The 16,336-nt window shown below is 48.2% G+C and overlaps 1 protein-coding gene across 3 annotated transcripts in view; it reads right to left on the bottom strand.

Annotated features, from left to right (window-relative positions):
• LOC119163724 (CDK5 and ABL1 enzyme substrate 2) overlaps nucleotides 1–15,133 on the bottom strand; it is a 137,367-nt gene extending 122,234 nt beyond the window's left edge. For 2 of the 3 annotated variants that reach the window (XM_075873465.1, XM_037415788.2), the window contains exon 1: nucleotides 14,646–15,125. In XM_075873465.1, the coding sequence (XP_075729580.1) occupies nucleotides 14,646–14,995 (350 nt within the window). In that variant the 5' untranslated portion in view covers nucleotides 14,996–15,125. Of the gene's footprint in view, nucleotides 1–14,645 lie in introns of all 3 variants that reach the window. The other variant, XM_075873466.1, reaches the window with a different exon arrangement.
• Between the last annotated feature and the right edge of the window lie 1,203 nt (nucleotides 15,134–16,336).

Raw genomic sequence — 16,336 nt, 5'->3', positions numbered from 1 at the left:
TAGCCACTAGACGACCGCGGCGGGGGTATACGGCTTGGACGTAGTCGAAGGAGAGCGCCGAAGATGAGTAGACGGAGTTGTGACGTTACTCGAACAACGAAAGGTGTGTCCGGATGAAGGAAAACAAAGCACCGACCGAAGTAAAAAAGAATGGCAGCATATCCACGGAGTGAATGATGGGGAGTGGGGCGAAGCATTCGTCCGTCCATTCGTTCTTGCTTCCGTCCGTTCCTGCGTACGTCAGTGTGACCGTCCATGCGTCCATCAGCCCGTCCGTGCGTGCGTCTGTTCGTGCGTCCGTCCCTGCGTTCGTCCATGCATCCGCGCCTGCGTCCGTTCATGCGTCCATCCATGCGTCTGTCTGTGTGTCCGTTCGTCCATCTATTCAGCACTCCAAGTACCACCATCTGGCATCTTTTCACCATATATTCTCCATATAGAAGCACCGCCATCCAGCGGACATTTCAAGGACTAAACGGGAGGTGGCACATGCACACTTTCTTACGGCTTGCGCTTCGGGTTTGCTTCCCACCTTTAACCACCTCGAGTTCATGGTATATATACTAGTTCACTGTATTCATGGCTATGCGGCCCAACGCTCGCTAAACCTTTCTAAAACTAAGGAGGTTACACCCAGCGAGTATAACGTAGCAACCCTTTTTTGTCACATCGTGCTCAATGTACATGCCAATAGCTGCTAATGGGGATCGCAGCGTGCGCGTTACCTAAAGGCCGAATGCTCTGTCTCTTATTCCCCCTTAGCAGCCATTAACATGTGCACTGAGCACTATCTTTTATTGTTCAACAACGCAGAGAAGAAATTTCTCACCGGAACCACCTTGGAGGTCAAAATCGTAAAGACCGCTATTTCGGGTATGTGCCACTGGTGGTTACGTACTACGAGGGACGGACAAGCCACGCCATAAGGTCACACGTTCCCGCCGTGCACGCACGGAGTACTAAAAGGAAATCGGCGGAGAAATTCCCCAAAGCACGGAGGCTACTTAAAAAGAAAAAAAACGAGAAGACGAAGTAGGTAGACATCAGCACGATCTTCTTCACTGCGGAGCCCTTAACATTAGTTACCCTCATCTCAAAAAAAAAAAAAGAAATAAGAGAGGGTGGGGCAGCGAGTGAGCGAAGAATTGGACGTCTTTCAAACACGAGGCCTGCTGCGCTGGAAGCCAACGGCTAATGCAGGCTCGCAGCTGAGGGACGCAATCGGGATCGATTATTGGGCCGCGTACGGCAACAACCCGAGCACGAGGCAAACGCCAAGAATAAAAAAAAACCCTCCCTTCACTGCTCTCTTCCTCAGCCGAATGATAACTACACGGCCCCGCCGCGGTGATCTAGTGGCTAAAGTACTCGGCTGCTGACCCGCAGGTCGCGGGATCGAATCCCGGCTGCGGGGGCTGCATTTCCCATGGAGGAGGAAATGTTGCATAGGCCCGTGTGCTCACATTAGGGTTCACATTAAAGAACCCCAAGGTGGTCGAAATTTCCGGAGCCCACCACTATACGGCGTCTCTCATAATCATATGGTGGTTTTGGGACGATAAACCCCGCATATCAGTCAATGTCAATCAATCAATGATAGCGCCACGCTACGATAGAGCTATCTCATCTCACCCTTTGTCGCTGCGTGCCTAGCGTTGCTATTTTTTGTTTCATCCTTTAGAGATATGTTTACCCACTTTGCCTAGATGCGATACAACCTGGGTATTTTAGAATACCTGGGATTTTTACGTCCCAAAACCAAGATATGATTATGGGAGGCGCCTTAGCGGAGGGCTCCGGAAATTTTTGGCCATGTGGTGTTTTGACGTGCCCTGACATACACGGGCCTCTATACCATTTCGACTTCATCGAAATGCTCATAGATTTACGACAAATCTGAAAAAAAAAGAAAAATAACACCATCTTTCACACTGCATACTCGCTCACTCGTCAGACTGTTCCACTGATAATTAGTTATATCAGAAAAAAGAATTCACGAACAGGTTTGTTTTAGCCTGGCATGACCTGTGTATTTGTTGAACTGGGCGTCCGGATACGTAATTTGGCTGGTTCAAGCGAGTGTCACAATTATTTCTGTTTTTTTCAATTAAAAATATTATACAAAAGCTTCAACAGCAACTATACTTACAACGGCACGACACTGACTCCCAGTTTAACATGATTATATACTTTCTCGTTTTCGCATTACTGTAATATTTTTTTTTTCAATGTTCGCCGAAGACAAACCTCACTGCTCTGTTGCGAATTTTCTCTAAATTATTTATCAAACCTACTGGCAATGGGTGAGTCAAAACCACCCTCGAATAATTGTCGGGGTTCAACGTTCTAAAACCACGATATATGATCGCGACGAACGCAGTGGAGGGCTCCGGAAAAAAATTTAGGCCACATAGTAGACGGGCCCGAAGCATTTTGAACTCCATCGAGAATGCGGCCGTCGAGTTCGGGATTAGATTCCACGATCTCCGGGCCAGCCGTCGAGCACGATGCATAAGCACTGTAGACAAACGAGCCGGGTACTATACTTTGGCCCTCCGACACACTCATCATCATCGACTATTTATAGAAGCGTGAAGTTGACAAAACTTGATTCCAACGTTCAGGAGACCACATTTAAATCAAGTGTGAGTAGTAGAATAAATTAGCATGAATTTTGGAGCAATTTTCTGAAATTACAACGCAAATATTTATTGAATAATTGCAGAGTCCGTCATGCCGAATTTCTTCATTATTCTTAATCAACGAGCCTGAAATCACATGCGATAGTTAGCTGCTGGCAAGCATTTTTAAAAAGAAATATGAGATTTCTTCTATGCGTTGTTGAACAATAAAAGATAGTGCTCAATGTACAAGTCAATGGCTGCTAATGGGGAATGAGAGACAGGAGCATTCGGCTTTTAGTTAACGCGGCACGCTGCCATCCCCATTAGCAGCTATTGGCATGTACATTGAGCACGATCTGACAAGAAAGGGTTGCTACGTTATACTCGCTGGGTGTAACCTCCTTAGTTTTAGAAAGGTTTAGCGCATAGAGTTTCCCACAATACTTACTGGAGGGAACTCTGGCGCTAGCGTCTATGGGAGTTGCAACACACGGCACTTCAGCGAGCATGGGAATGATGGGTAGTACACACATTTGTCTAATTTTCGTACTTCTGGCCTGCTTCTGGCTCCGTGTGTGTTTGTGTGGCTTGGAGCTGTTTTTTTTTTCACGAAAACATAAATTAGCAAATGTTCACCGTTTGCGCTTCACAACCTTATTTTTTTTAATCTTACTATTTCGGATCAAGTCCCTAAGTTCAAAAGGATTCGTTCTTTCTTTCAAAACAAAACCGTAACCAGTAATAAACACAGCCGCAAGTACGATTCGCCGCCCGCAAGTACGAATGCTAGGCAAATGTCTGTATTAGCCATCATTCCCATGGTCGCTGAACGATCGCAGCGTTGGAGTGCCCTCTAGTTAATTTTGGGAAACTCTATGGTTTAGCAAGCGTTGAGCCGCAGTGCCATGAATACAATGAACTAGTATCTACCATGAACTCGAGGTGGTTGAAGGTGGGAAGTAGACCCGAAGTGCATGCCGTAAGAAAGTGTGCCACCTCTCGTTTAGTACTTGGAATGTCCGCTGGATGGCGGTGCTTCTACATGGGGAATATATGATGAAATGATGCGAGATGGTGTTGGAGTGTTTAATAGACGGACGAACGGACACGCAGACAGATGCATGGATGGACGCATGAACGGACGCATGGACGGACGCAGGGACGGACGCAGGGACGGACGCACGCAAGGACGCACGCAAGGACGCACGCAAGGACGCACGCAAGGACGGGCGGATAAACGCATGGACGGTCACACAGACGTACGCATGGACGGACAGACAAAAGAACGGATGGACGGACGAATTCTTCGCCCCACTCCCCATCATTCACTCCGTGGATATGCTGCCATTTTTTTGCTTTTTTTTTTTGCACTGGCATCGCACACTACACGGGTCTCTACCACTTCGCATCCATCGAGATGCGACCGCCGCGGCCGGTATCAAACCCGCAACCTTAGGGTTAGCAGCCGGAAGCACCTTGGCCATTGATACAATAAGGCAGACAACAAGAGTATTTACAATTAGCTCAACGTTTGCGGTCTCTTCCTTGCCAACAGGAAATGACAGACGTCAGTCGCGTACGTCCCAAATGAGAAATCGCATCGCAAAGGCTCAGCTACGAGATACTTTTCTTCGAACCGGGATGTTGTAATACTCCTCACGCAAGGCATCAGTTTAACAATATGTACAGCGGAATATCGTTTATAAAAATTCTGCACCTTGCGTTTCTTTTAGTTTTCCGGGCTAACGTCGCGTATAGAAAAGTGCAGCTCTTATAACGCTATTAAAAAAAAAAAATCCCCTCAACACGGAAGACCTGCTTTCCTAGAAATACAAATCGCTAACCTTTTGTTGTTTCGCGCTGTAACCAGATATGCATTCATTCTTTTTTCCCTCCACATGCCACGAAAAAAAAAAAGAAAAGGCGCTTGAACGTTTTATTTCTCTCCAGCGTGCAAGGCGTGCCAGGTTTCAATAGTAGAATTAAGCCCAGCGGTTAACGACCGCGCCAGCATTTGCGAATTGTACAAGCGCGCTTATGCGTACAGCTCAGTCATTCCTGAAAAATTATACTCCGCGAATATGCACTCCAAACCCTAGCTGTGGCGTATAATGTGAAAAACATGCTTGCCGCAGCACGCGCGTATATACGTTCAGCGATCGCGCAACGATATAGACGACACTGATTGAATTCTCTCGTTTCAGTTCATTCATTCGTTAGATCATTCGTTTTCAAAGGTGCGCACGCGTTAAGTGAACACGTCACATAATAAAATATCATCTGGTGGTTTACGTCCCGAAACCAAGATATGGTTTTGAGAGAAGCCGTGGAGGAGGGCTCCGCAAATTTCGACTATCTAGTGTTTTTTTTTTTTTTTACATGCATTGATGTCGCACGGTACTCGGGCCTCTGGCCGCGTACTGTGTGCCTTCACCTAAACGCGACCGCCGTAGCCGAAATCGAACCGGCGACCTTCGGGTGAGCAGCCAAGCACCAAAGCCATTCAGGAATACTCATCGTAAGGGAAATGTTTAAGAAAAGGGGTGGGAGGGGAAGTGGATGGGTGGAGTGTCAATACAGTCAAATTTAATTTAACCCACTGAGCCCCCCCCCCCTCTTTATAGAATGGAGCACCCAGATCACGTCTAAAAGTGGCAGGGTCTTCTTAAAAACAAATTGGCAGATCCCACGTACAATGAGAATCGAAGATATGCGAGGCACGAAAAAGAAAGGTTGATATGTCATTTCAAAATCAGCACGACGTTACGAGGTGGAAGTAAATGATGCCGCACACGACTTCCGTGTTATGATTATGCATGTATGGATGTGTCGTTTACTTTCGTCATCTATTCACGTCACGTGATACCAAAATTGGTATATGTGTAGCTAGCCAAACGACCGTGAGCACTCTATGAGCGTGGTATGTTGTCTTGTTCTTGCATGACACGCGTGTCGGGATTATCATGTTTGCACCAGTCATATATTTTCGTCATCCATTGACGTCACTTAACACCAAATTTGCTATATGTGAAGCTAGCAAAACGGCCGCGAGCGCATCATGAAGGGTCCAATATACTCCAATGTAGCGTTGACGCGCGCGCACGCTGGGCACGGCGACGCTACGTTAGCAAAACGCGACCACTCAGTCTAACGCCAGGCACGACCGGCGCGACCAGCGTCCGTCGACGCGGCCCGACGGCAACCAGTGCGAAATGCGACATGCTGAATTTCGCGCCGATGCATTACCCAGACAACACTGCGTCTCCCTCTCTCGTGACGGAGGGACGTCGGACGCACTGAAACGCGCATGCGTCAAAGGGACGCAGCGCGGCGCGCGCCTGCGAGTGTATGATTGATTGATATGTGGGGTTTAACGTCCCAAAACCACTATATGATTATGAGAGACGCCGTAGTGGAGGGCTCCGGAAATTTAGAACACCTGGGGTTCTTTAACGTGCACCCAAATCTGAGCACACGGGCCTACAACATTTCCGCCTCCATCGGAAATGCAGCCGCCGCAGCCGGGATTCGAACCCGCGCCCTGCGGGTCTGCGAGTGTATGTATGGCAGGACCGGCGCCGAGCTGGCGTCGCAACGCCAGCGAGCACGCGCACCGCGTCACGTCGAAATGTATAGGCGCCTAGAGTGTGAAATGTAGTCATGTTCTCACATGACACGCATCTCATGACTATCAGCAAAACGGCCGCGAGCGCATCACGAGCATGGCATGTAGTCATATTACATGACACGCATGTCACTATTTTCATGTTATGACCTGTCCCTTGCGTTCGCCATGCAATCATGTCACACCGTACCAGTTCTGCAACATGTAATGTGAACGAAACCACCGCAAGAGCTCCAGGACCATGAAATGTAAATTATGACATTCATGAATTCATGTCATGATTTTCATGTTATGACTAGTCAGATATGTTCTTCATACAGTCATGTTATAATATACCAAGTTTGGTATCGATATGATTATAGAAACGGCCAGGAGAGCTGAAAGTCGTAGGCGGATGGATAGATAGATAGATAGATAGATAGATAGATAGATAGATAGATAGATAGATAGATAGATAGATAGATAGATAGATAGATAGATAGATAGATAGATAGATAGATAGATAGATAGATAGATCGATAGATAGATCGATAGATAGATCGATAGATAGATAGATCGATAGATAGATCGATCGATAGATAGATAGATAGATAGATAGATAGATAGATAGATAGATAGATAGATAGATAGATAGATAGATAGATAGATAGATAGATAGATAGATAGATAGATAGATAGATAGATAGATAGATACGCGCAAAGTCGCCGAAGTTCGCTAAGAAATGCTTCGCATTAAAAAAAACACTAAAGAGAACCATGGTTAGGATTGTCAAACTGCACTCTGAAAACTCTAATGGCAAGTGTTTCACTATCATAACTTCATTATCAGCGGAGAAAATCAAGGTTGAAGTTGAGTTTTTGAATATCGCGCCGTAATCTCCGAGTGTGACGTAAAAAAATTTCAAAAAAGGTATTTTTCGTGTTTTCGCGACACTGGCTGGAAGACATTTTCTGGAACTTCGTAATGCTAGGTCTATAGAACCCACTTGTGACAATTTACTTCATTTTTATCGATTAGAGACCCAGTAGACGCCTTCAAAATCTATGACGTCTCTCGTGCGGCAATCTCAAGGTGGCGTCTCCCCCCGCATTTTCTTCTCGTGCGTTTTTATCGCTTACCAAGCCTCGAGTCGAGGCAAGAGTGGTGTTGTCGGGATTGGGAAATTGCACTTTACTAACACACCAAAGCTTTGCTTTTTTTAAAGTGTGACTACACTTTATAAGCGACCCCAAACCATCCACCGCCGTCGGCGGCGTCCGCAGTCTTCTCTCTATCTTTAAAAGAAAGAGGACTTGGCGGGCCGCAGCGCGACGCTCTACCGAATAAGCCACGGACGCGACGCTGATATCGGTGTCAGTAACGCGCCTTATATCTTTAACGCCGCTGCGCGCGTCCCCCTCCCCCTTCGCTCGCTCCTCCGCTCTCCTCGCTCGCTGCAGCTGCGCAGATGGATGCGGCGATGGAGAGTGAGTCTGTGCGCGCGCGTCCCTCGGTTCCGATTGTGGTGGTGGGTGACTTTAACGTGGACGTTAGAAAGGACAATGGCTGGTTGGTTGACCACATGCTGAACAATTACTCGATGACGTGTGTCTCTCGAGTTTCCGACCACAATCAACGGTGGCTTCATAGACTTGGCGTTCAGTAGGAACTGTACGGTCCACTCCGTCTTGCCGGATCCGCTCACCGTACATTTCTCGTGTTATCGTTGTAGCTCACTAACCGTGAGCTACAACGATAACACGAATAGGTGCTAATCTGTAGTGTAGTTTGTGTGTGTGTGTGTGACGCGCTCGCGATGTGTGCATTTAATGCATCGTACGAAAATCGTGAAGTGTAAATAAATAATACTTCGTATATAATGTATCTGTGTACAAATGCTTCATGACAAACAACACTTAAATTCATTAATTACACTTTAATCATCATCATCAGTAATAAAACTCCCAAGCATTTCCCCGAGGGTGAACATGGTTAAGTGCGAATGCATGGGGTGATGCTATGAGGGGGAGTAAAGTTAAAATCCGTTGGCATTCGCCAGTGAATTAACGTAAACTCCCCCGTGTGATCAAATTGCGATTCCCAGGAAACATTACACCATAAAGGCACCATAGTGTGATTAATAAATATAATAGTGCGAATTAATAAATACCCCTCATTGCATCACCCCGTGCATTCGCACTTAACCATGTTCACCCTCGGGGAAATGCTTGGGAGTTTTTTTTTTAAAGACAGTAGTCTTTCTTTGGGACCTTCGACGCAAAAATTTTGGTCTGTCCATTTCTCTGTTTGTCCACCCTTAACGATACCGGGCACTTTAAACAGCACCAGCCGACACCCCAAACGGCCAAACCCCGTCCGCAGCACCCACCAATGTTGCTCAAGATTCAGTCTTCGTAATTGTGCAATTGTCAATTAAAAAGCAATTATTGCGCATGTCTGGGGCACCATATCAACATGTATATATTCTGTATGTGCGTCTTTTACTAGAAAAGGCATCCATAAGTAATTCTAAGGATCGTAGCGTTTATCACGCTGCGCTGACCATGCAACGCTTGCACGAAGAAGCGAGTATTTCCAACGCTTTGCCAAGACGACACGGTGGTGCCACCTACCCGACGCCTTGCGTTCTACACCTTATCACTTCAGAGACGGGCGCGCAAGGCACGCGCTCCGTTTTCTCGGATAACTGCCAGATAGCGCTCACGTCTCACGTGTGACGTGACTTGATGCGCTCGTTCACCTCCGCTACACGCTCGAAGCACTCTAACGCAGCGCCTAGGAATACCACTCACCAATTTTCTCGCGCAGAACATCAAATAAACGTTTTGTTCACTCTCTCCAACGCAAGACTATCGTCTTTGGACGACAGTTGCAGATTGACATGCAGATACGGGGCCCATTCTTTTTTTTTTCCTCCCTTTCTTCGGTGTCCCTCCAAGGGGTCGCTTGAAGGGAGGCAGACATGCGCTACTGGTACGCTTGCACGAAATTCTCCAACGCGATCGCATTGTTGCCCCGTATTCGGCAACGAAAGAAGACGGCGAGCTCGAATATGCGCCGGCGGCGACGGCCAACGCGCGGCCGTGGAAATAACCGCGGAAAGGCTACACGACACCCCTGTAGCAGCTCGATCGCTTCCTGCGACGCCGCTTTCTCGGCATCCTCGACGGAGACACCGGCGTTAGCGACAGCTACATTTTTTTTTTCCTTTTCCTTCGGTCATCCTTCTTTCTTCGTCCGCATTCCAGGCGTCACGGCAGAAGCGCGAAATGCGAATCCAAGCAGCCGCGGAAATACCTTCTCATAACAGTACCCGACAAAATACAACATAATAACAAATGCCTTCTCAAACATGATAATGTTTGTCAGTTTCTTGCCATTAGACTGACGAAGGAAAAGCTGCAGATATGGAACGTCGAAACTGGTGTCTCCTTAAAATTAGTTCGAATCGAATACCCCCCCCCCCCCCCCTTAAGAACACACACCGGCTGTACGATTCGTGAACTTCGGTATGCGAGGCAATTCAATTAATACGCAAAGTCGTAGTGTAATAACTGCAGAGGCTTTAAGTACCAAAGGCACGACGTGATTATGACGCAAGCCGCGGTGGAGGGCTCATGAAAGTGCGGCCGCTTGAGGGTCGGTAAAGTGTATCTGTTATAGCCACCGTGTAAGAATAGTTTACACCGTGGTTATACACCGTGGTTTATGGCACATCCCTGGGCCCCTCTACAGCATTTTCCGCGGATAGATATGCGGCCGGGATTCGATACAGCGACGTTCGGGCGACCATAACCGCAACTATTTATATCACACCACGGCAATGGTGGAATGTTAATTAGTTAGCGGCAGTAAACAACTAATTAACATGGTTTTAGTTATTACGAACGGCCGCCGCTGCTGACAGTTTATTTTCGAAAAAAAAAAAACTTCGTCTGCTCTTCGGAAACCTCACTTTGGATATTACATAAAGCCTTCGTTTTTGGAAAAAAAAAAAGTATGGGTTCAGATGACTGCTCCTCGAAAGTGTAGCTGAAAATTTTAACCTCCTTATTCAGAAACGCTCCTCGACTCGAATTTGATCCTTCACTTGACTGAGTTTGAGCACTACGCCGCTGCTCGACTGAAATTGACGCTGCGCTTCTCAAGAATCGCTGCAGAATATTGCCGATATGCAGTGACTTGGTCTGCCAAGAGACGGCGCTCCCATCGACTTTTTCAAGCCGAGGACAGCCCTTGAGTGAAGGAGCGTTTGTGAATACGGGGGTAAGAATCGCTCAGAGCAGAAACGCTCACCTTTATTACCATGCTTAAAGAAAAAAAAAATTGGTAACACCTCATCAAAAGGCGCCCGTGAATCAGCGCGCTCACATTCGACATTTCCAACGAGGAGAAAGTTTGCGGCTTTACATTCGGCGAAGTGTGTTTTGTTAAATGGCGCCCGCCAGTGACTATCGCCGTAGATATTCGTGACGTACCCCGCAAAATGTAAGCCGACACAGTATGAAATAAACGCGCTTCTCGCATCCCGCGATGCGAGAATTCGGCTAATACGACGTGTTACATAACGGGAATGATTGTACAAAGATTACACGCAAGGCGTCGACGAGAATTTGCTTTGAAATACGTTGTTTGTTTGATACGTTCTTCGCTATGTCACACACACTGAATACGCTTTTAATAATTAAATATCATGAAAGAAAAATAATGCTGCCGGGCTAATTTCACACAGCGATCTCTCTCACGTGTCAAGCGACCCACGTCTCTTTAATTAATTACCCTGGCTGATGCGATTTAATAGCGCTATCTTCCAGAAATGAATGCTGGTAACTGCTTTCCAATAAAGATTGCCGCCTGATTGTCTGTGTTCATTACATCCGTTATCGCCCTGTTCCACATCAGCGTTTCGTAACCATATAAGTGTTCTGTAGTATGTTGCCAAATATCAGTCAAATAGCCATGTAAGCGAAGGTCGAATCCAACGCGAACTGTGTAGTCATAGCGAAGCAAAAGCCTCTTTTAGTGAAAACAAGCTACCGTGCCGCAATAAATTGTCTCACATGTAAACAGAAAGTAACAACAACAACAACAACAACAACAACAACAACAACAACAACAACAATAATAATAATAATAATAATAATAATGTACAATACGCGAACCAGTCAGTTATCGTCCGAACATAGCTTGTGCACCCAGATTAAATCTAAACACCGGAAGAGACTAATCGGGAAATTCCTTCAGAAACTCGGAAAAAAATGTTGCACCAGAAAACAGTGAGAGGGCCAATAGACAATCGCACAGCCACCATAGGATCACCAATATTGCTGCAGTTCTCGTGAACACGTCCCAATTCCAAACGTGCTCGCTATAGTGGCACTGTATAGTCGCAGTTACCCAAACGTTGCATGCACCAAAATGGAGACGGTATGCAACGCGGACATTCCAATTAACGCTGCGGGTAATTAATTCCAGCGGCGCATCGGGACTATCGGGGCAATATACGAGGAAACGATCTCGCAATCGACGGAAGGCCAGTCGATACGATCAAGCTCGCGCACGCTTTTCTTTTTTTTTTTTTTCGTATGCTCGCTTTTAGTGCAAATATTCGCGCTGACTGCATAAGCGACCAGTGCAAATCAAGGATGTGGTATACGACGACAGCGGGACTTCAATGCACGCGCACTGTCCTTGGTGGTTACACAGAGCGCACTGCTACAAACGACGACACAGAGAAAGCCCCGCGCATGAGCGCGGTAGCGGAGAAGCTCTACAGAGTTGCCCGGATGTAACGGAGGCTGACAGTTTAAACGCAGAGTCGTTACGTGGCTAATGTTTGTTCCAACATTTTTTTTTTTTTTTTTTGCAGCATACGTTGAATCTGGCAATTTCCTTAGCCCACGCGAAGGACTGCACCGGCCAGAATCTGTGCTCTTGGCTACTACATTTGATTCACTGTTAATCCACGACATTTGATTCGCGTTTCTTGTACTTAAACCATTTCACTCACCGTTCAAATGTACACGCATATAATTAACCTCTATTCACACGTGATTCACGTTTGCTTAACTCTAACACTTCATTCAGGGGTAGTTCGCATTTGATGCCTCTTTTGACTCGTATTCAGATGACGCACTAAGCTCACCTTCATTAAATTCTCGCGATTCTTAAGTACAATTTATTCGCGCTTATTTTACTTTAGTTATTACCCGGGCAGTGTGGGTACGCACCACATGTGAGAGAGAGAGACGAACTTATATTCGTACAAAGACAAGCGATACTCTTCGAAGAGTGTGGAGCAAAGCGTACAATGTATACCCCACGTGACGTTTCGTACTATTCGTGGCGGTAGCATAGGATTATATTTTACTCGTGAGCCAAATAAGGCTTTCGCGCCTTAATAAAAACAGTAGGCTTGTGCCGATCCCAATGATGGGGCAATACCGGGCCGATCCCCATAATGGGTGAAGCAGACTTCAAAGCACCTCACCACCAATGACAATATTCGTGATAAACCAGACGATAAATTTGTTCCTTACGTTTGTTGCAGGTTGGTTTGAAGCGCCAATTCAACCAGAGACACTCAAGTACACTCAACAATGGTCGCACATAGATTTAACTGGTTAGGAATGTACGACGTGCCTTGCGCGTGACGTCACACGCGAGGCGTACCACCATGGTGGCTATGACGTCACGTGACGTCACGGACGCACTGCATGGCGGCTCTATGATGCGGCCATCAACCTGCTTCGGCGTGAAAAATGACATCGCTGGAACGTTATTGGACTTCTGGGCATGAACAGCGAAGGAACGAGCATGCGATGTCCTCGTAACTAACGTTGCTCATAACATTTCCGGGACATCACAAAGCTCGGCTCCCACCGTGTTGGTGCTACAACGCGGATGTGTAGTGTATCACGTTCCGCGAGTGGCCTGCTACAATGGCGTTGAAAGTCAATGCAGGCGTGGGTACGAAAAACTTACAACAGGACCGCCACGCCCGACCTAAGCAGATGCAACTTTCCCACCATTACTGGTCCTCCAACATGGCGGCTGAGGTGACGTCAGCGTACTCCATCTTAATCTCATCGCAAAGCTATCGTTGCGAACACTATTGTGGGATGCACTACTTCACTGGTTATCCACATTTGTAGCGTGTATAATCGGTCGTTTTATGTATTAGAATAACGAAATACGCTGTTTCTTTCGCTTAAAAACCCCGATATGCTTGCGAGACTCGCCATGGTAGGGTAACTACGGGTCGATTTCGACCGATAGCAATCTACCTAAAAGTTCAGGGGCGTTGAATGTATTTTTATCATACTTCACTGCACGGAGTCTTGATTAGTAGCCGCTAAGTTGCCATGACGGGACTCGACATAAGAAGCAAATGCCGATTAGAAACATACTTCTTGACAATTATGATGCGGGATCATCTGTTTTCGCCTCAAGCAGGGCTTGCAACAATTTCTTTTTTTTTTTTGCGGTCGCTCCATGGCAACAATAGGCGCCATTAACACTTAAGCAATCGCAAAAACGCTGTGCGATTGACCGTTTTTTCCCGTGCCCCGTAGCGCAAAACAATGCGGCGAAATCCCCACAGAGTCACTGCACTGCACACAACTTATCACGTGGGCGCAGTAACCGGAAAGCAGACGACAAAAACCCGACACCCGCCAGCGTCGTCTGCTGCCGGTGTTTGCGGCGCGCGTGATAAAGCGCTCAACAATGTCGCCCGATCAATTGCAAGCTGAAACTTCCACATCCGAACGGCCGGTGTGAAGTCCTGAAAGTGCGACTGATGCAACAGCATATAGGCCTCTGAACACCTGCGGCGCTTCTGGACCATCCACAGACCTCGCTGTCGGCTTTTCGCACAATGCCGCAAAAGCAAACCAAGGGCACGCAGCCAATGTTAGCTGGATACCAATGATAAGTGGCACAATAACGAACCTTGCTTTTGTTTCTTCGCGTGTGCGTGCGATGCAGCTGCGACTGGTCCACGGTGCGTAACGACCGAAATACGGGCGCAAGCGCGCTGCGGTGCCGGCCTAGCCGGAAACACCACACAAGCCTGGCTGGCCTAGCACCGAAGTAAACAAATCCTCTCGCGCTCTCCACAATGAGAGCGCCACACGGTAAGCGCTTGCAACAGAAAAAAAAAAAAAAGAACGCGGCTTGCAACCACAAAACGACTAGGCCTCACACCCCTCCCCTCATTTCTTCGATCGAACGATCCACCACTCCACTACCGCCAAAGCCACGTAATCTGGCACGCCAGGCACGCGCGTGCATTTTCTAAGCGCGCAGCAGGGGAGACGAAACAAGGGAGATAAAAGTGAAAGTCGCGTACGCACACACAGACGATACACGGTCAATTTGGGCGCTAGCTTACCTATCGCGCTCCTTCGGACTGCAGCCGCCGCAGTAGGCCAGTTTTTCCTCGCTGCTCGCCTTGCCCGTGGTCGCGTCGGCGGTGCCGTACTTCGCCAACGGCGGCGAGCTGCAAAGTTCGTCGTCTTCCTCGCGGGCCTCCGATGCCTTTACCGGGCCGTACACGTCCGAGGAGGACGCGACGCTAGCAGCTCGGTCAACGTCTACGACGAGGTCGCAAGACTGCGCGCCACCGCGGTTGAAGATGCCCAACTTCGTATCACGGTGCGTGCCGTCCAGCGATATGTTGGAGAGGAAGGTCAGAGCGGCCAAACGGCGCCTCGAACGTTGTCGTTTAAGCACAGCGGCCATAGTATTTTGTCCGAAGACGGCGAGGGCCCGGCGGCAAAACGCCGCGACTCCCGGGACACGAGATGCCGAGGAAGGAAAGAGGAAACGTGTCTTTCGCGAAGCAGCAGGCGGGTGCACACAAAACACGAAAACAAACACTCAGAGGTACGACGAGTGGCGAAGACGACGACATGTAGTCCGTAACGTCGGCTTGGGAGTCACTGCGATGCGTGCACGAGCGAGGGATTGCGGCTGGTCGCGGAGGTGCACGGGGAAGTTGCGGCGGCGGGACGATGTTGTGTTTACGGCGTCCGACGCGCTTTCCGCTGTTGTGGCCGTCGTCGTGCTGGCGTCGCCGCGACCAGCGGCGCTGAAACGTGGACGAGTCATGGTCGACGGACGCGACGTTTTCACCACGACGATGCGCTCCGGAGGTCGGGACGAAGAAGAGAGACGACGAAGCTCGCGACGTTCACCATGGGGCGCCGTGCGCGCGCGTCCGACGGCGAGCCGGCCAGCTGCTTTCCCGATGTATCACCGTAGAAGCAAGCAGCCGACGCGCGCCACTGGGAACAAGAAGGAAGGCGAGCGTGCAACAACACACGATGCGGTGGTGCAGCACTGCTCACACGGACGGGAAACGCCGTGCCGCCGGGTGCTCGATTGAACGATCGACCGACAGAATCCCAGCCGCCGGCGAGCATATGAGATCATATGAGATTGCGAGACAGCGGTAGTCGACGCGACGACAGCGTCATCGCTGATCCGTCAGCGGAAGAAAGTTGCCAGCGGGTTACCAACGGTCGTCGGCAGGCGGCGCTTTCAGCAAAAGCTTTTCCCCGCCAGTTTTGAAAACAACCTTTAGGCGAGCCGTAAATCTGCGCACAGAGATCGTTTCGGACCATTTGGATACTGTCAAATTACGCCATTTATCTACACTGACTGGCCCAGAGGGCTGCCGCAACCTCTTTGATCGGCTTAAGTTGCCGTCATTACGAAATTCGACAATATGACGAAATATGACAGTGTCACCCCATCATGATCCACTGCTGAGGGCATTACATTACCAACGTCTACGTGGTAGTGTGAGGCGTGATCCAGCTAATGACCTGAGATCAAACCCGGCGAACCACTTTAGCCAGCGACGCGGTAATGCTACAAGTGCCTTTATTCCATTCAAGTTCCCAGTAAAAACAGGCTCAAATTAATTAGAAAATTCCAATTGGACGCGTTTGTAAGTTTCCAGTTGTGTTTAGGGACACTCATTTAAAAAATTTAGTGGGTTCAACGGGTCACCCCGTTCTTTTTGAATAGGCCTAGCCGACATTGCCAAATGGTTTGACAGTCACATAAGTAGGTGAA

The sequence above is a fragment of the Rhipicephalus microplus genome, chromosome 9 (genome assembly GCF_043290135.1).
Source record: "Rhipicephalus microplus isolate Deutch F79 chromosome 9, USDA_Rmic, whole genome shotgun sequence".
NCBI classification, from domain to species: Eukaryota; Metazoa; Arthropoda; class Arachnida; order Ixodida; family Ixodidae; genus Rhipicephalus; species Rhipicephalus microplus.
This window is presented reverse-complemented; position numbering and strand designations above follow the sequence as displayed.